The sequence below is a fragment of the Triturus cristatus genome, chromosome 4_2, assembly GCF_964204655.1.
Source record: "Triturus cristatus chromosome 4_2, aTriCri1.1, whole genome shotgun sequence".
Taxonomy (NCBI): Eukaryota; Metazoa; Chordata; class Amphibia; order Caudata; family Salamandridae; genus Triturus; species Triturus cristatus.
Window position 1 is genome coordinate 96,742,846 of NC_140586.1, and position 19,946 is coordinate 96,762,791.

Sequence of the window (19,946 nt, forward strand, 5' to 3'; positions counted from 1 at the left end):
GTCTATAATGGGAATTGTACACAAATTCTGATGCTACAGAATTCCTGTACCATGTGAAGCTCAGATGGAGATTGGGTTCTTGTACATATGTAGCCAGTGTATATCTGGTTTAGTGTGGTTGGTTTATGGGGTTTTCTGAATTACCTTCAATCATGCACATAATGTTAGATGTGATGTATGTATGGAGATTGCATACAAGACCTATCTTAGTGCAATTAATGTTAACATGCTACTCTGCTTAAATTTGAATGTGATGCTAGCATGCTGCCAATTTGGTTGTAGTTTAGACTACGAAGGATACTTCTCTGTTGCAGTATGTGCTAGATGTATGTAAAGTTTATATGAGTATGAGATTTGCTGTCAATATGGAGAGATTGCTTGCAGGTCTTCTAATGTGTTCTGTGTTTACTGACTTACAACTGGAAGATGTGTTAGTTAGTTTACAATTTGAAGGTGTGTGTGCATTACTATGATATGAAGCGTAGAACAATTGTAGAATGTTAATGCGCGGAGGTAAATTTGTAAGATGAAATATGATTAAACCCTCTCTTCTATCGGAGATTTGTGGTATGCATGTGTAGACGTTGAGTGCAATGGGATGCCTGCTATCGACGTAGGCTAAAGACTCGATTGTGCTGGCCATCAGTTGACAGTGAGCCCATGACTGCTTGCATGTGGGCCTTTGTATGTTGTGAATGGCAAATACAAGGTAGGATAAGCGATCAGGTCTCAGGGGGAGCCACAAGACTTGCAGGTCTTAAGTCATTGCCATGTTTGTGATTTGCAAATGCATCTTGTCCTGTAACTTATGTTTGACTTGAGGTTTAGATAGCCTCTGGTCATGAAGGTTTGCAAGGTTTCCTAAAATCTTTGCAAAGTTTCTTTTACTGCTTTCTCGTCTTTACATATCTGCAGGTGTTCTGCAAAGCAGCAGAATTAATTAGTTGAGTGTTGGTTAAGGGTTGGAGCTTGAATGATGGTGAAGTAATTGACCTAGTTCTGTTCTATTTCTGTTTATTGTTTTCTGTGAAAAGGAGGTGTGTAGTATATTGTGTATCCCCCATTCCATGCATGAGAGAGATTGTGTCTGGAAGGGTGAGAATGGCTGGTGCAGAGATGGAATGTTGGTGTGAGTGAAGGCTTATGCCTGGAAGCTGTGGGTTGAAGGGAGGATGAAGGCATGGCCAGCGCTAAAAACATATTGGGCTAACATGGAATAATGATATTTTTATTTTCTACCTAGGTGTCTCCAGACACATCTATGAAGAACCTTCCACCAGACCTAACAAAGTGTTTAATGCGAATCTTTTCTTTTCGAATGAATGTTAGTTTTGTTGGGATTCTAGGGTGAAACCTTTCATTTGATGTGCTGATCTTAATTGGGGCTCCCGGTTTTATGGTATTTATATTTTTGTCATTTCCGTCTGTATTTATCCATATTTATTTTTTGCTAATTTTACCTGTATTTATCCATATTTATTTTAGGTTTTGTGTAAAAATGAAGCTGAAATGTGTTTATTTCTGCATTTATGTAACCAACTAATGTGCCCTCGTGCCTGAACGATATACACACACTTAGATGGTAAATTATGCACTTGTAAGAAAATATGTACATTTTAGTATAAAGGTTGTATATATCTAATGCTGTTTAAGGCTCTTTACTAAAATCCTTATGTTTTTTTAATCCTTTAGCCTGTCACTCCGCACAGCTTTTAGCTTGGCAGTCATGACTGACAGCATTTGGAATCACTCAAAAACAACCCAATTTCCGTTTTTACCCACATTTAAAAATAAATACCAACAGGAAAATAAATGTTTTTCTGTCTGTATTTATCTGTAAAAATGGAAAACAGGGAGCCTTAATCTTAATGTAGAATATTAGATCTGAAATCCGTCTTACATGTGAACCTTTTGCTTAAAACACCAGTTTTAATTTGAATCTTCGTCATATGTTGAATGTAAAATGGCGAGAATCATTTCATTCATAATACTGTTTGTATGAGTAATCTTATTTTTTGCAATACTTGCTGCATTGAATGACTTTTTATGTCGAGTCATGTCAATAAGAATTTGTAGAGGGCACCTGCACCGGGGAGGTTTCATGGCGCTGGTTAGGTTGAAATCCAAGTCCCTGTCGAAAGAGCCAAGTTTTTAAGAGATTTCTGAAGCAGAGGAGATTGGTGGAGAAGTGAATTTCAGATGGGAGGGAATTCCAGAAGGAGGGGGCCAAGGTGGAGAACCTGGCACCGCTGGTGCGCTTCAGTCTAAAAGGGGGGAAAGGAATAAGATTTTTCGCTGAGCGAAGGTTACATGTGGGAGCATATTTATTAATCATGTTGTTGACAAATTTCGGGCTGTTACTGTTGAGTGTCTTAAAAATAAGACATCCAATCTTAAAGGCACACCGCTGAGCAACCGGCAGCCAGTGAAGTTGCTTCAATAGGGGAGTAATGTGATGGTGCCAAGGCTGGTGAGTAATCAGACGCGTGGCCTGGTTTTGTACCATCTGTAAGCGTTTTAAGAGATAGAGAGGAATGCCAAAGTATAATGAATTGGCGTAGTCAACATGCGACATGACCAAGGCAATAATCACCTGCATCCGAGCGTCGTGAGTGAGAAAGTTACAGATCTTTTTTATTTTTCGGAGTTGGAAAAAACAGGTGGAGATCACAGGTCTAATCTGGGGCATCAGAGTAAGATCTTGACGGATGACCACACCAAGGCTTTTAGCCGAACTAGAAGGGACAGGGGACTGGCCCAGCTCTCTGGGCCAGAAATGGGGTCCCCAAGGATTTTTATCGGTGCCACCAGTTAGAATTATCTCAGTTTTGTCCGGATTAAGTTTCAGATGATTCTCGTTCATCCACTGGCTGATGAACAACATGGTGGATTAAAATGCATGGACCGACTCAGAAGAGTTACTAATGGAGAAGATGAGTTGAAAATCATCTGCATAATTGAAAGTGCACACTTTGTGCTCCTTCAGGGCTCAGACAAGAGGGAGGAGGTAAAGATTAAACAACAGGGGAGAGAGGGAGAAGCCCTGAGGAACTCCACAAGAGATTTTGACTCTGAGGGCAGTGAACTGAGCAGTGCGAACTGCATGAGAGCGATTTTCCAAAAAAGAGTTGCTCCAGCTTAAAGCTGGACCCTTATAGATTTCAGAATTTGGTTGAAACGGTGATCTTTATGAATAGAGTGACTTTTTATCATTAAAAGTATAATTCGGAATATGTGTTTGCTTTGGAAACCTTTCAGTTGCAAACATAATTACTAACCAGCATAACGTTTTATATAATAGTCTCAGTGTTCAAAGCTTTCATTTTTAAATAATGAATTGTTGCATTTTCCTTTTTTTAATACCTGTTTCATTGTGAAATATTTTATTTGAAATATTCGTTTAACAGAAACATTTTTTTTCGAAATACTGGCTTCACTGGAAACCCTTTCAGTTAGAATGCTGGTTTTGATATCAGCGTTTCACTTGCAGTAATGAACTCAATATGAAAATGTAATTTGAAAAGTTGGCATATGGTTGAATGTTCCTAACGAGTACTTGTTTAACTTCCCTGTGAATACCTCTTTGTTCCTCATACCCACTGTGCCCTGGCAAGTCTGCCACACCAGCATAATTGACAATTGGGCAATGGCAAGCAGCACGCTGCACCTACTGCCACATGGCATAAACATGGGTATGCCCAGATGTGAGTTCTGTGCTCTCTGTGACCAATGGATGAAATTAGATTTCACTAATATCTCCCCCAGAGAGCAGAAACCAGACTGGGGTTTCTTTTGTCTCTGTTCTGTTGGTTTGTGGATGGCAGTTTGGGCTGTACTGTATCTAATGAAGCAGGGCCAAGACTGATTTGCATTAGGATTGGTCTCTGTCTGTAGTGACAGTAAGCGAACTCATAATGAACAGCAGTGTGGCCAGAATATTTACCAGTGGATGAGATAAAAGCAGTCATTCCATCCATCTCATCTTTGTATTTCTCAGTGAGACAACCCATGTGCGAGGGTGGTCCCACATGTGAGTCCTGAGCTTATTGTGTGATAGATTAAACTGCACCTTAATGATGAAACCCTGCAAAGCCAAAACAGTATGGGCATGCTTTCGTTTCCATTCATATGACTTGCCCTTTCTGGATGATCTGTCCCCAGTGGAGATAGTCTGATCTGCATATGGTTGAGCCAAATCTGCAGTGGCACAGTGAGCAAATAAACAATTAATCGAAATGTGGCATGATCCACGACGGAATGAAGGCCATCGCCGACTGGATGAGGAGCAGCTGGCTGAAACTGAACTCGGACAAGACGGAGGTCCTCATCCTCGGATCCAACCCCTCGGCCTGGGACGACTCCTGGTGGCCGACCACTATCGGGACAGCACCGACACCCACCGACCACGCACGCAATCTAGGATTCATCCTCGACTCCTCCCTCTCCATGTCCAAACAGGTCAATGCCGTCTCCTCCTGCTGCTTCAACACCCTCCGCATGCTTTGCAGGATCTACAAGTGGATCCCGACTGAAACAAGAAGAACGGGGACACAGGTCCTCGTCAGCAGCAGGCTGGACTACGGCAACACACTCTACGCCGGAATCCCAGCCAAACATTTACGACGACTACGGCGCTTCCAAAATGCCTCCGCCCGACTGATCGTCAACGTCCCACGCCACAGCCACATCACCCCCCACCTGACAAACCTACACTGGCTCCCCGTCGACAAGAGGATCACCTTCAAACTCCCCACCCACGCACACAAAGCACTCCACGACACCAGACCAGCCTACCTGAACAGCAGACTCAGCTTCCACACCCCCACCCGCCAGCTCCGCTCCGCCAGCCTCGCACTCGCCGCCGTCCCCCGCATCCAACGAACAACCTCCGGTGGCAGATCCTTCTCCTACCTCGCCGCCAAGGCCTGGAACACCCTACCTACCCAGCTACGGCAGACCAAAGACTTACTCGCCTTTAGAAGACTCCTCAAGACCTGGCTCTTCGAGCAGTAGCGCAACTCCCCCCCCCCCCTCAGCGCCTTGAGACCCTCACGGGTAAGTAGCGCGCTTTACAAATACCATGATTGATTGATTGATTGATTGATGATCAGCTAGAAAGTGTCTAAAATGAACTCCAGCATTGACCCATCACTTTTTTAATTTCACAATGACAAGCCTAGCAATGGGTCCTGACCCTCTGTGCCACAAGGTTCAAGATGCACTGCACCAATGAGGCCAAACAAGGCCAACACTGATTTTCTATTTTTACATTGGCATAAAAAGTTACAAATAAATGGTACTGCGCTGCAAATGCTCAAAGACCCCAAAAGCTACCTTGAATCAACCCTCTTGCATACGAACACAAAAGTAGTCAGCACCACATTTTGCTGTCTTCCAAATTCCAAGGAAGTTTCAAAATGTCTTAATCCAATACATCCTCTGAGGCTAATCACCAACCCCACAGAAGCTTTGTTTACAACACCAAGCATCTGGCCCTAAGCCCTTGCCTGTGCCCCTGAGTCCTTTTGAGTCAATGTACTACTCAGCCTATTGTAATCTTTGATTGCCATCTCGGAACTGGTATAGAAATAGCTTGGTTGTTTTTACTATACGACTGCTCCTAAGCTTTATAATCAGGGGAGGCTTCCTCTCATTGTGCCCCTACCCCATTTGTGTCACTGTTGCACAGTTTCCTCCAAACTCAACGGGCAACCTCCTGTAGGAAAAGTTGTATAAGCATTCAACAGTGGCTGAATGCTAGTCTTCTAGATATTGAGAAAGGGTCTTGGAAGTTTTTTGGTACATCAATGTAATCTTGCTTAATTTCAGAATTTCGAGTTGCAAGAAATTTGAAAACATTCCCCCATTTTACATTATATGACATTTTATGTGATTTTATATTTTTGCTGGGAAATGGTACGAGTAGAAATTGTCTAATTTTCTCCTTGAACTGTCTCCTGTAATATCTTGCATGACTTTTGGTGTGAGCTAACCTTCGCCGACAAAGTTACTTGCAATACCAGCAAAGTGAATTTTAGGCAATGTGTGTAATTTCGCGAAAAAATGCAAATTTTGCACACTGTGGGAGAATATTTCTATCTTCTTGTTGAAGCTGAAAAAGATTAAGTAGTTTTGACTGATGAATCCTCCCCCACTGCAAGTCACCAACCTTGGGAAAACTCCCTTTAATCGCACATTTGCCAGGTTCAGCTGTAAAGTCATAATTGTTGGATTTTTTACCTGAAAGTACCATCTCGAAGCAACGTCAATTCTTCCTTTACAACAGGACCAGGTAAATGAGGATATCTTTCTTATCCAATAGCCTCATCCTGAGTACGACACATTGGACGCAAACAATTGTTGCACCTCATTTGACATCATCAGTTGGGTGCCTTTTTTTCTCTCCGACCCTGTGATGTTTCGCAGGAACAGATTGATCCAGCTTTGTTCCCGGAGGAATTGATAGAGAGAGAAGGTCCCAGTTTTTTTTTTGCAGGTCAGAAATGTTGAACCAAACAGTTTCATCATGCAATAAAACTCAAACTGCATGTTAGTTCCAATTCACACCAGTGGAATTAAGAAGGCAGAGGTAACATCCCTGCAAGCAAAAAATGCCAAGTGTGGTGGCAGTTGTTGCACTGGTTAATTTTACACTGCAGTCCAGTGGGAGCAAAAATATTCAGCCCCATAAGGTCCATTGGAAGTTGACTATAATGTATACATATGTTTCAAAAACCTTGGCGTTAAAAACACTTTTGCGTTATAAGTGCAGGAGACATCACAATATATATTGATGTGATATCCAAGTGAATGATACACCTTCCACGCACACTCACTCAAAGGGACCATACTGATAATTCATACATAACTCCAGTGCTAAGTTTAAAAACTTGCCTGTTTAGTTCACAGGATATTATATATGGTATTTACCTTAAACATCTCGCCGCTCCAAGGGGGACAGGACACTAACACTAAAGTCACCATAATGAAAGGAGTCTCATTGCTTATTACAAAGTATCTGCACGTTGTTCACATAATATAGATACTTTCCAAGGGAGTACTTGATAAAACACAGACGCAAGGTCTTGATATGGGTTTCAGGGTAAATGATTACGGTAGCATCATAAAGGCTAGTACGATCTATACGAGTAAAACACAGGCAAACCAATAACCGCTGACACACGCCGGGATGTAACCTTCATGAAGTAAAGTAAGTAGGACGGAGATCACCGCTTCACGCTAACAAGAGCACTTTGAAAAAATGCTGTGTTGTGTCTTTTTAGCCATTTCTTCAGGGTATGACTACAGGGCCCACCTCCTCACAGTTTTCCAAGGAGCAACAGGCTACCTCCAGTTAGGTCAGTATGGTCTTTCGTCTTTTTAATACTTTTATGAATGAGTTTCATTATACATAAGTTGTGGGCCTATGAGCACACTCCATTTTCAATCGTCCCATACTGGGGTATAAAACACTAAGGGGCAGAAATACAAGCCCCTTGCATCATTTATGTGCCGTCATTGCATCACTTTTTGTGACTCAGCAGCAGCGTAAAAATGCATCCCATTTACAATGTGACGCATCTATGGAGTTGCGTTACGTTGTAAAGCCCTACGTCACATTATACCTGCGTCATGTATAATGCATGCAGGGTGGGCGTTTCAATGCAAAAAAGCCTCGTAGAAGTGACGCACTGAAATCTACAAGATTTCCCTGCGCCATTTCTAGGACGCCACTGCGTCAAATTCTTACGCCTGCTTGAAGCAGGCGTAAGGAGTGATGCAGCACAATGAGGATAGGCCTCCCCCTGCATTGCTGGAGTTGTGTTGTGCTTGCAACACGACTCCAGCAATGCGTGACTTTTGCGTCAACAGATGCGTCAGATTTTCTGACGCATCTGTCAATCATTGCGCCATGGTGCGCCGTATTGTAAATACAGCGCATCCATAGGGGCACAAGGGTTTCTTAGGGTGGCGCAGGGAAAGTGACACATCTTTACAGATGCGTCACTTTTTGGGAAATCTGCCCCTAAGTTTAGTCCTCGTGGATATGGCCAACGACTACCATTAGTCTTCACGATATACCTGAACGGAAGTACACATCAGTAGACTTGTCATAGATGATCAGCCAACTGTACAAAAGCCCATCACTTCCAGATCTAGAGGAATCACGAAATGAGGGCATGTGCACTTGTCACCTAAATGTTTGCAGCGTCTTTACCACCATGATTTATGAGGGCTCCAGGCACCTAGAACGGCCACACTCATGGTGAGCTCACACAAATATACGACTTGCTCTAAAAAACTCCCGGTTTCTGCTGACCTCTGATCTAGCACATTACCTATGTGATTGGACACCAAATTAATACACATGCACACTCAGAAGGCGCATATTTAAAGTGTCCCATTCCCTGATACCAAACTTTTTAAACCATAGCACTAAACATCATACGCCGCGCTTTGAAATACCTGTTCTCGACCATTGCTCTAGCTCAAAACGTATGTGATCTGACACCAAATTGTCATGCATGCACAGTCATGTAAACCCAGACTAAAGGTATCACATCCCCTGGTACCAGGAATTTAAATCAAAGAACGATGCGCATCTCCTAAAGTGGTTAATTAACAGAATATCGCCACTTAAAATATCCCCATTAATTTAAAATCATTAATAAACTCTTATTTTTTATTTATTTTATAATTGTAAAATTATATAAAAATGTAACAAATAAATATATATATCTATTAAAAACATTCTATTATAAATTAAAACATTAAACTATTTAAAAATCTTTCAACTCAAATTTCCCACTCCAGTCCGCAACAGTAGGGAAAGTGTTGGATAGCGGAGTGGTAAGAATTACTATTCGTACTCCAATGAGTGCAACAGTAGGGAAAGTGTTGGATAGCGGAGTGGTAACAATTACTATTCCCACTCCAGTGAGTGCAACAGTAGGGAAAGTGTTGGATAGCGGAGGGATAACATTTACTATTCCCACTCCAGTCAGTGCAACAGTAGGGAAAGTGCTGGATAGCGGAGGGGTAAAAATTAGTATTTCCACTCCAATCAGTGTAACTGTAAGGAAAGTGTTGGATAGCGGAGGGGTAAAAATTAGTATTCCCACTCCAATCAGTGTAACAGTAGGGAAATTCTTGGATAGGGGAGGGGTAAAAATGACTATTACCATTCCAGTCAGTGCAACTGTAGGGTAAGTCATGGATAGCGTTGGGGTAAAAATTACTATTCCCACTCCAATGATTCAAATAGTAGGGAAAGTGTTGGATAGCGGAGGGGTAAAAATTACTTTTCCCACTCCAGTGAGTGCAACAGTAGGGAAAGTGTTAGATAGTGGAGGGATAAAATGTATTATTTCCAGTTCAGTCAGTGCAACAGTGGGGAAAGTGTTGGATTGCAGAGGGGTAAAAATTAGTATTCCCACTCCAGCCATTTCAAAATTAAAAACAAATAAAATATCGACAACAAAAAAAATCTAAAAAATTAATTAAATAAAAAAATATATAAATATGTGAAAAGTTCAAATACAAATATATTTAATATATATATATTATATTGTTAAATAAATATGACAAATACCCACAAATATTATATTAAATAAAATAAAAAAAGAATTTCAAAACAAATACATATTTTTAGTTAGGAATTATTTCGAAACAAAAACATTAATTATGACATAAATTTAGTTTATTTACTTCCTACCCTATGCCACCACACAATTCACAACCCACATCATAATTATAAAAAGTACTTCCATAATTACCATAATTAATAATCAATTACATAAATATTATTAATTACAAAACAAATTAAAACACATAAAATTAATTTACTCCCCACCCTTTACCCATATAAAACCAAAATCCACAACCCCAAAAACAATTACCCTACTTAACTATCAATTAATTGATATAAATGACCAACTAATTATTAAATAATTAAACATAAATTACTTCCCACCCTTTACCCCTATAAACCCCACAATCCACACCTAAAATTAATTACACAATTTCCATATTTCATTTCCAATTAATTAATTAATATTAGTTAACAACTAATTATTAATTCATTAAAAATAAATTACTTCCCACCCTTTAGCCCTATAAACCCCACAACCCACACTTAAAATTAATTACACAATTTCCATGTTTAATTTACAATAATTAATTAATGTTAATTAACAGCTAATTATTATGTAATTAAGAATAAATTACTTCCCACCCTTTACCCCTATAAAGCCCACGACCGACACCTAAATGTTTTTACACAATTACTATAATTAATTACTAGTTAATTAATTAATTAATATTAATTAACAATCAATTAATAATTAATCAAAAATAAATTACTTCCCACACTTAACAATGTAAAATCTCAATTAAATAAATATTAAAACATTTAAATAATTATTAATTTAATATAATTAAATGACTTCCCACCTTATCTCCCTGAAAAACCCACAACCCAGTGCGGAAGTAAAATATGCAAAATGTAATTAAAATAAAATTGATAACTACTAACAATTCAACACGTATTAAAAAACAGAAACAATACTTGTACAAAAATACATCATATACATTTAAAATATATACTGAAATACATACCACTAATTTAAGAAACAATATTTTAAACAACTATATTTTTGCAAACGATATTAATGACTTCTATATTTTTAAAAACAATATTTCTTACCTTAAAATCGATATTCTTGACCACAATATTCATACTGGCGATATTTCTGTGTCATAATATTTACAAACTTGATATCTGTGTAAGTCGACATTTCTAACTCAATATTTTGTCTGCATACCACCTATAATGTTAAAATATGGTATTTTTTTCCATAACACTTGTTTTACAGGACAGAATACAAGGAGTACTGTCTTCACTAAAAGCGGGGTCCTGTAAGTATTCACTGCCTGACACCCCGCACTTGCATGGTATAGTACACATGCAAGATGAACATATCTACTGGTCCTAAAGAAAGCCAACCTGACCCTGAGAAGCAACCTATATGGCTGAAACATGTCGACCACACCAAGGGTAAGTGGGGGCAATTTAAAATCTGTCATGATTTTAATTTTAACCAAGAATCCTGTGAATAAAATCACAACTTGTGAATAGGAGTCTCTAGCTAATTTTATCTTTCACCTTACGACAACACAAACACAATCACAGTAACACTTCCCCACAAAAACCAGCTCTACTGCAATCAGGTGTCGAAGCACACACTGGAAGCATTCAGCAACCATGATGGAACCCTATGATGAAGCACTAGGTAGGTGAATGAGGGTTTTTAAAAAACACTCTTTGTTTTTGCAAATCAATGATCATTGGGACAACATCCAGAATAAAGGTTATGAGAAAACGAAACAAGATATAGAAAGACTCCTATTGTTTTTATAAATACATATTACGAAGACACTGTGTGGAACCTCTTTCAGTGAAAAAGTGCTAAAGATAGGCATATATTTTTGGGAAAAAATTAAACTGCAACAAAGAATGTTTGATCACTTTGAAGAAAAACAGCAAGGGGTGCAAACCAGAGACCCTCATATAGTTCATCTTAATGAATCCCACGTTTCTTTAGAAAAGTACCTGTTCACTTCTTGACACCATGGCGTTATCACGGGTGATATGGTAACTTATAGGTTTTGATCGCCCAGGCAGGTTTATGGAAACTTCTAAATTTAACTCTTGCTGGCCTGGGGCTTCCATCACGTACTGCGCCATAGCCTGGAACACCATGACTGTTGCCTGCATATGAATGAAAAACAAAATGTGGTCACATAATACTGCAGGTTTGTTTTTTAATGTAATTTGTGTGTCTTTGGTATGTAATCAGAATCTCAACTGATGTCAGTATAGATTTCTATGTCTGGCATAGACACAATTCTTAGAGTCACTGTTTTCATCTATGACTGTTGAGATGTCCTCGTTACGATCAGAGTAAATTTCTCATGCCAGTGAAAGGCATCAATCTTGTTTTGCTGGGATGTATACACTGTCATGACATTTATGCTCTCTCTCACTCTCGCTGTTTGTCTCTGTGTTCAGCGAGAAGCCTCTATCCATTAATCTGTTATTATGTCATAGAAAGCAAACTTTCTTGATGTCACTTTCCTATCTCTAGGTGTTGACACGCTTCTCCCTTAATATGAATGTATGTTTCTTTGGTCAATGAGATGCTTCTTTCTAGCTGATACTGTGTGTTTCTATGGTCAATGAGATCCTCGTTTCTAGCTGTCACTGTGTGTTTCTATGGTCAAAGAGATTGTCCTTTCTAGCTGTCACTGTGTGTTTCTATGGTCAAAGAGATTGTCCTTTCTAGCTGTCACTGTGTGTTTCTATGGTCCTTGAGATACCACTCTCTGACAAGGTGTGGATTGGTTGCTATAGTTAGTGTGGAACATCTTTTTTGCTGTTTGTCTGGTATTTAAAATGCTTTTTTTTACTATGTATCTGCTTTTATTTCACGGAATACTCCCTCTCACGTTGCCACTGTGTGTCCTGAGGTCATTGAGATACATCTACGTTACTATCAGCACACGTTTCTAAGGTCAGTGAGGGACCCCACTTTTCTTGTCACTGTTTGTCAGCGGTCATGGATACGCCCCTCTCTTGCTATCTATGTATCTGTTTCTATGATCACGGAGAGGCACCTCTCTTGTTGCCTCAATTTCTTTCTGTGGTCACTATGGTGCTCCTTAATGCAATCTATGAATGTGTGTCTGTGGTTACTGACAGACACCTCTCTTTCTGTCACTGTATCCTTGGTTTCTGAGATGACTTTTAGTCCGGGTCTGAGCTGGGACAGAAAATAGGCCTAAACACCAAATAAAAATGTCCCCATTAGCAAATCAGACAGCTAAAAAAGGGGTCCACACCTGCAAACCGGGGCCCTTTTTAACTTGTGAAGTCACTGTATATGTGTTTTTCAACGAATGGAACAATGCATAGATTTCAGCATGCTGCAGGCAATGTTTGTTTTAATATTATGGAAATCAACAGTAAAAAAAACGGCCCAGCATACCATAAAAAAGCCCCAAAACAGCCAAAAAACCATTCCACACATGCCTGTCAGACTAGCCCATGGGGCATTGCCTGATTGCCCAATAGGCCGGTCTGACGCTCTATCAGTATATCTGTTTCTATGGTCACTACTATCTTTATAAATTGTGCTTTTCTCTCCTGTGATCAGGCCATCTGGTTCTACGTCTGTGAGCAGACATTTCCAGAAGGAAATACACAATACATTATTATAAATTCACAAATCACTATCTTTGCTGACTGCACTCTTACACTCTCCTGCTTTTCAGAGGTGGAGAGACTTTAATAATAGTCTGGTCTGCCTCTCCGAAGGCCTGACATATAGCTGATTCTTCCCCAAACATAGCAACTTTTCAGCGAGTTGATTATTTACTCAGACACTGGTTTGACACGTGACTAATATTGCCACAGGGCTGGAGGGCTTTGAATGTTGCTTTCTCTGAAATATGGCTGAGTCTTGTTCCAGCTATCTGGCCTTTAGAGATGAGTGCTACATTAGTCTGACGTTGCACCAGTTCTGCTGGTATTTCTTCAATGAATAGATTTCTGAATTATACCCAGCACTACCAAACTTTCACAAGTGAGTTGTCCACTGCATATTTGCAATTACAGTGCTTTGCATACCCGTGGCAAGTGGACCTTAAAAGACAAGAAAGCCTGGAAACACATTACTGTACTATACTACTTGAGTTATCAACTCGCTTCACCTAAGACAAACACCATTACACAAGACTGTTACAATGCACTCACCCAAGCCCCATATTTTATGTTTTACCACAGGCCTATAACCTATATTGTATCATCAAAACATTTATTTTGAGAACTTTTTAGTGACTTTTTCTCTCTATTGTGCAAACCTGCGGGTGCAGCATTGATGTTTTCACTAAAGGAGTTATTGGGTTGCCACAAGTTGCAGGAGGTGGCAGAACATTTGTACTGGGTGTGTATGTCTGGCGGCTAAGCCCTGGCTGTTATACAAGGGTATCTCAAGGTCTGTACTTCACCTGGGTAGAGCCCCAAGCTGCACCGTAGAACCTCTGCTCATTCAGCCACTGCATGATCCCGCTGGTCTTTTCAAACTTCTTCATACGTACAAGGGCGAGCAGAGCATAGGAGGTGGCTTCAATGGCGAACTGCTTATTTTTGGGAACGTTCCAATAGGTTCCTCCTGCAAACAACCAGGACAAGGTCAGAAGAAATGGCCTGTATATAGCTCAGAGAGGGCCTCTCATCCCAGTCCCTCAGTTCAGATGTGTTGGTGAAACTTTGCATTCCTGTAATTGGAACCAGAGTACAAGTATAATTTCGGAACATGGACATCACCATTCTCTGTAAGAGTTTTCCAGAAGCTTCCTAGCCTGCAACCTGCAGAAGACTTCCATGTAAAGCTTACTCATTCTTAAGGATTGGAGAAGGTAGTTCAGCACTAGTTGTTTACACAGTGAAGTTCATCAGCTATCCCCTTATTAGAGAAAATGGAGCCCTCACATTTTGAGACCTTCCCCTAAGATGTCTTTATTACTGCTGCTCATTCTCAATCACATTGTTAACTCCTCTTCCATGGCTGCTTAATCCCAATCTCTTTAACACATTCCCTCAAGTGCGGCTCCTGCAAATGCTGCTTGCTTCCTTGTTGTTTCAGTTTCTCACCATTATTTTTGCTTATATCCCTTGCCCCCAACTCTTTCTTTAGCCAACTTTGTATCATCCCCACTCTCTTGCTTTTCGCTATTTTGTTCTCTCATTTCCTATCCCCAGTCAGTAAAGCAGGCTGCGGCCACTCACCCGTTGACATTTCCATGAGCTTGCGGTCATCAGGAAGTTTGTTGACCATCGCCAAGGCATATGCGGTTATTGTTACTGCATAGGGTGTGGTAAGGGTTGGGTACTTCTTCAACAAATAATCAGAAGCTTTCTGAATACTTTCTTCTGAACTCTAAGTGATGAACAGATGGAAAGATGAAGCAGAAAGTTAAATGCAGTCAGTATTGAAAGCTAACTCCCAACAAAACAGCGTCATTGTTATCACATAAATATCGGAATAGTAAATGAAACAGATGGAGCCCTCCACCTTAATCACCATTACTTGCCAGCCTTCATTTGCCATGATGTTTTAATTTTTATTGCATATTGGATTTCAATGATGCAAGATTCCCTAATAGGAGGTCATGCCAGAGTGTTTAATTTGATGGAAGGTAAACTTATAAAGTAGAGGACTCAAAACAGGAGACACAAACAGAATGCTTGTTGTTACAACTGGAAAGTTCATGAAGATTCTTATGTTTAAAAGGCCAGGCCATGCTTGTGTTACAGCAATGTATTTGGACTGAACATCATTATTACATGCATTTACATTAGACACGTTCCAAACACGAAAATCGTCACAATGCCATTATTGCCTTCTATTAAGATCCTTCCCAAAATTATATCCGATCATAATCCGGTGGTACTGGAGTTTGAGTGTACTGGTTTAACGTCTAGGACCACAAAATGGACGTTTGATAGAAGGCTCCTTCTTAATGAAGATTACTGTAATTGGATGAAGAAATGGATCCCTGAATTTGTCCAGGTAAATATAGGGTCAGCCAGGATAGATGTTGTCTGGGATGCATTGAAGGCTGGAGTAAGAGGCGAGACAGTTAGATTTGTTGCTAGGAAGCGTAAAACTGACCGTTTAAAGTCTATAAACGATTTAGCGGCCCTCTCTCAGTTGGAGCAAAAATTAGTTCAAGAAATAAACAGTGGGGGTAGGGTTAAGGAGGTTCAGGCGGAAGTTGCTGCCTGTCGAGAAAAAATATATCAAGGCTATGCAGATGAGGCAGCTGCCAAGTATCAAGTATATAGGAATGAATGCTATGAATATGGAGTGAGGGTCGGGAGAGTTCTTGCTAATAGGCTACGCCAAAAAGAGGTCCATTCTAGGATAGTCAAGATTAAAGATATGGAGGGAAAACTTGTAGAGACTCCTTCTCTGATTCAAGATTATTTTAAAAAGTATTATGAAGCATTATATACGGCAGAGCCAGTTGTAAGACCCGAGACTTATCTTGATAAAATGGCGTGTTTGGGGTTACATAAGATGGATAAAGATGTACTGTCAGAAGGGGTCTCTTGGGAGGAGATTCAAACTGCTATGCTGTCGTTAGCCTCAGGGAAGGCGATGGGCCCAGATATGATCCCCTTAGAGTTTTATATTAAGTTTAGGAAGATTTTAGACGGGATAATGACTTCAGTATTTCAAGGGGCGTTTGATGGGATTCCCCCAGCTTCTTGGTCTCAAACAGTAATAGTGGTTTTAAAAAAAAAGGGAAAGGATCCCTATGAGCTTTCCTCATATCGACCAATCTCTTTAATTAATGCTGATAATAAAATCTACTCGAAATGTTTGGCAAGGAGATTAGGGGGAGTCATTACCCCACTAGTGTCATTACAGCAACATGGGTTTATTGCCGGGAGGGGGACTACGGACCATGTTAGACGACTCATTTCCATATTTGATTGGGCCCAGGCGATGAGTGTTCCTGTAGGGGTGGCCCTGTTGGATGCCGAAAAGGCGTTCGACAGGGTCTCCTGGGAGTATTTATGGGCAGTGATGAGGTGGAAGTCATTTCCTAATGGCTTCTTACGGGCAATACAGTCAATGTATTCCACCCCAGGCGCAATAGTTCGGCTGGCGGGAGAGGAGTCACAGAGGTTTTTGTTTAACAGGGGCACCCGACAGGGGTGTCCCTGCTCCCCACTTCTCTTTGCCTTATTTATAGATCCTCTTATCTCTAGACTAGAGGCTGATATGGAAATTAGACCTGTAATGGCGCAGTCATATTCAGTCAAAGTCCTAGCATATGCCAATGACTTGGCAGCTGTGTCTACAGATATGAACAAGGCACTGCAGAGAATTGAGGTCATCACTAAGAAGTTTGGAGCAGTGTCTGGTTATAAATTAAATTTAGGGAAGACACAAGTGCTACATACAGAGGTTGGACTATCATCCGAGATGGAGGTAGTCACAGAGGCAATGTATTTAGGCATAATTATCTCACCTCAAATTCAAAATATTCCAAAGATTAATGTGGAACCGATGCTCGCATCCTCGAACAAAACTTTGGAACGACTAAATCGGTTGCACCTGTCTCTATATGGAAGGGGCAATGTTCTGAAAATGTCGATTTTTCCGAAGTTCTTATATTTGTTTCGGGCTATTCCAATTCTTTTTCCTAAATCTATATTTACTAAAATAGAACAAATGTGTTCACGATTTCTGTGGGGTTATCGCCGATCTAGAAGAGCAATTAAATGGCTCTATTTGTCAAGGGAACGGGGAGGTTTGGCTCTTCCAAATTTTTATCTATACTACTGTGCCACGTTACTAATGGGAGTCCTGGTCTGTGGTAGGATGGCGGTTTTGGATCCCGCTTTCTCACCCTCAATATATGAATGGTGTCTGGGTGAATCGGCGCAAGGGTTACTTTTAAAAGTTTTGGAGCCAAACTACTACAAAAAGACTAGGTTCAAAATTATCCAGGCAGCACATTCAGTTTGGAAGAGGCTACGTAAGCAGTTTCATATCCCTAGCATTATATGGTATACCTCATTGAATTCGACTGCCATATTACCTGCTGTATTTCAGGACTCGATTATGCGGAGGTGGGCACAGCATGGCATTAAACTAATTGGGGACTTGGTGGAGCAGGGAGAGATGGTGTCGTTTTCAGCACTGCAAGGGAGATTTAGGGTCGGAAAGGCTGATTTTTTAAAATACTTGCAGCTGAGAAGTTTCCTGCAGGGTGCAGTTACGGGGGGTAGATGCCAGGTCCGACAGATTCGAATTTTGGATTTAATGAAAGGGAATTGTAAAATAGGGCAAATATATATGGAACTTATGTTGACACAATCTGATGATATGGCTAGACAGGAAGCAATATGGGAGGAGAAATTGCTGGTAACCAACCTGGATTTACAGCTGGTAATGCAATTCGCTGGCTCTATTTTGCTCTCTGGCAGCCTTAAAAGTCAGTCATATATGGCTATGTTTAATTTGTACTATACGCCTGCAAAGATCGCAAAATGGAAGGCGGGGAAGGGGGATAAATGCTCAAGATGTGGTCTTCACGCGGCAGATTCGATCCATATGTTCTTTTCATGTCCCGTACTTCAGCCACTCTTGCTGGACATTGAGCGTTTTATGTTGCAATCCTTGGGAATTCCGATATGTATAACAGCAACTTTGGTTTTGTTTGGTATAGAATCTGGCACAGAGTCGGGTAGGCGAGCGGCACCTCATAGAGGTCTTAAGTTCATTTGTATGTCGGTTCTGAGGTTATGTATAACGTCTCAGTGGCTTGACTCGGAGCCCCCGTCTTTTGCTAACTGGAGGGCTAAGATTATCTCAATATATAATATGGAATCGGCATTGTATAAATTGAAAGGAATGTCAAAGAAAAAACTGGGGGCCTCGATATGGGAGCCGATAAGAAACTGGGTACAGTAAGGATGTCTAGTTTATCTGTATTACTGCTATATTGTTTTCTCTCTCTTCCTTTTTTTTATATATATTGTCTTTTGGAAATAATGTAATGTTGCCTCGCTGAATCGATAAAATAAAATAAAAAACAATGCCATTATTGGACTACTGACTATGAGAATAAGAACTACAGGCACACCTGGGTGTTGAACAGAATAAGAAGCAAAATGTCCTGACCTGGGATAAATTATATACCCAGCCTCTAGCCATTGTGCTGACAGAGCTGGCATTATTGTCAAAACCTATGCTTTGATGCAATATGATTATCATTACCTATAGCAATCAGATCAGACCTAGCTGAAAATGAATGGTGTGAGAATGATGCAGATTTGTATATAGTTTTCTAACTATGGACTATCCTGATTTGGATGCTGTACACAGCAGCTATGGGAATGCTTTAATAGCTGCTGTTTGTGACAATGGCTGTACAATAAGGCAATGCTGCTGTGTTATCTGCATTACTTGTAAACCTGGCAGTTGGACATGATCTGCTGAGCGGAATTCAATGGTAGCTCCTATGATTATGTCCATTAATCCCTAGACAGGGAACGGCATGGCCGAGTTGGGGGAGGTCTGCTGTGGGTGGGGAATTTGGAAGGAGTTTTGTTTTGTTTTTGAGCCGTGTGTAATCATGCAGGGTCCGCTTTTATCCCTTGACCACTCTAAACACTATGTACGGAGCTATTGGAGCGATGTAAAGATGTATAGTCAGGAGAGTAATGACAACAGACGCCACACGTAGGGGTCCGCTGGGCTCCTTTAGAGCTATGACATGGAACGTCCGTGGTCTTAACGATCATCGAAAGTTGCGCAAGGTGTTGCACTACCTTAATAGACACAATGTTGATGTGGCCTTCCTACAGGAGATGCATCTCCCAGACCGGAGTCCCATGCTGCGTGCGAAAGGTGTGCTGGGGAATGCGCTGGCGGCTGGCTTCACAACGCATGCTAGAGGTGTCATGACTTGGACAAACCCTAAATCGGCTTATAAGCTGCAATTGGTGTCGGCGGATAGTGGCGGCAGGTTTGTGAAAACGCGCTGCAAGGGCGGAGGCCTCGATTTCCTGCTAGTCAATGTTTATGGACCAAACTATGACTGCCCGGAATGTTATGATTCCTTAACCAATGTAATGAGGGGCTGTGCGGTACCTCATATTTTGTGGGGCGGAGACTTCAACATGGTCAGGCATCCGGGTCTTGACAGATCGGAAGGTAGGGGCAGGGGGCCTGCCGCTGCAGTTAAGGTGGTTGATAGAGCGCTGATGAGCATGGCGCTGGCGGATGTTTGGAGAACGCTTAACCCGACGGAGGGGGGCTTCACACATTATTCTTCATACCATGACCTTCACACGCGGATTGACT

The 19,946-nt window shown here is 40.9% G+C and overlaps 1 protein-coding gene across 3 annotated transcripts in view; it reads right to left on the reverse strand.

The window, feature by feature from the left end:
- LOC146833087 (venom factor-like) overlaps positions 1-19,946 on the reverse strand; it is a 777,614-nt gene that overhangs the window by 139,253 nt on the left and 618,415 nt on the right. For all 3 annotated transcript variants that reach the window (XM_085600726.1, XM_085600724.1, XM_085600725.1), the window contains 3 exons: positions 14,849-14,999; positions 14,068-14,231; positions 11,612-11,770 (listed from right to left, as the gene is read on the reverse strand). In XM_085600726.1, coding sequence (XP_085456852.1) covers positions 11,612-11,770; positions 14,068-14,231; positions 14,849-14,999 — 474 coding nt within the window. The remainder of the gene's footprint in view (positions 1-11,611; positions 11,771-14,067; positions 14,232-14,848; positions 15,000-19,946) is intronic.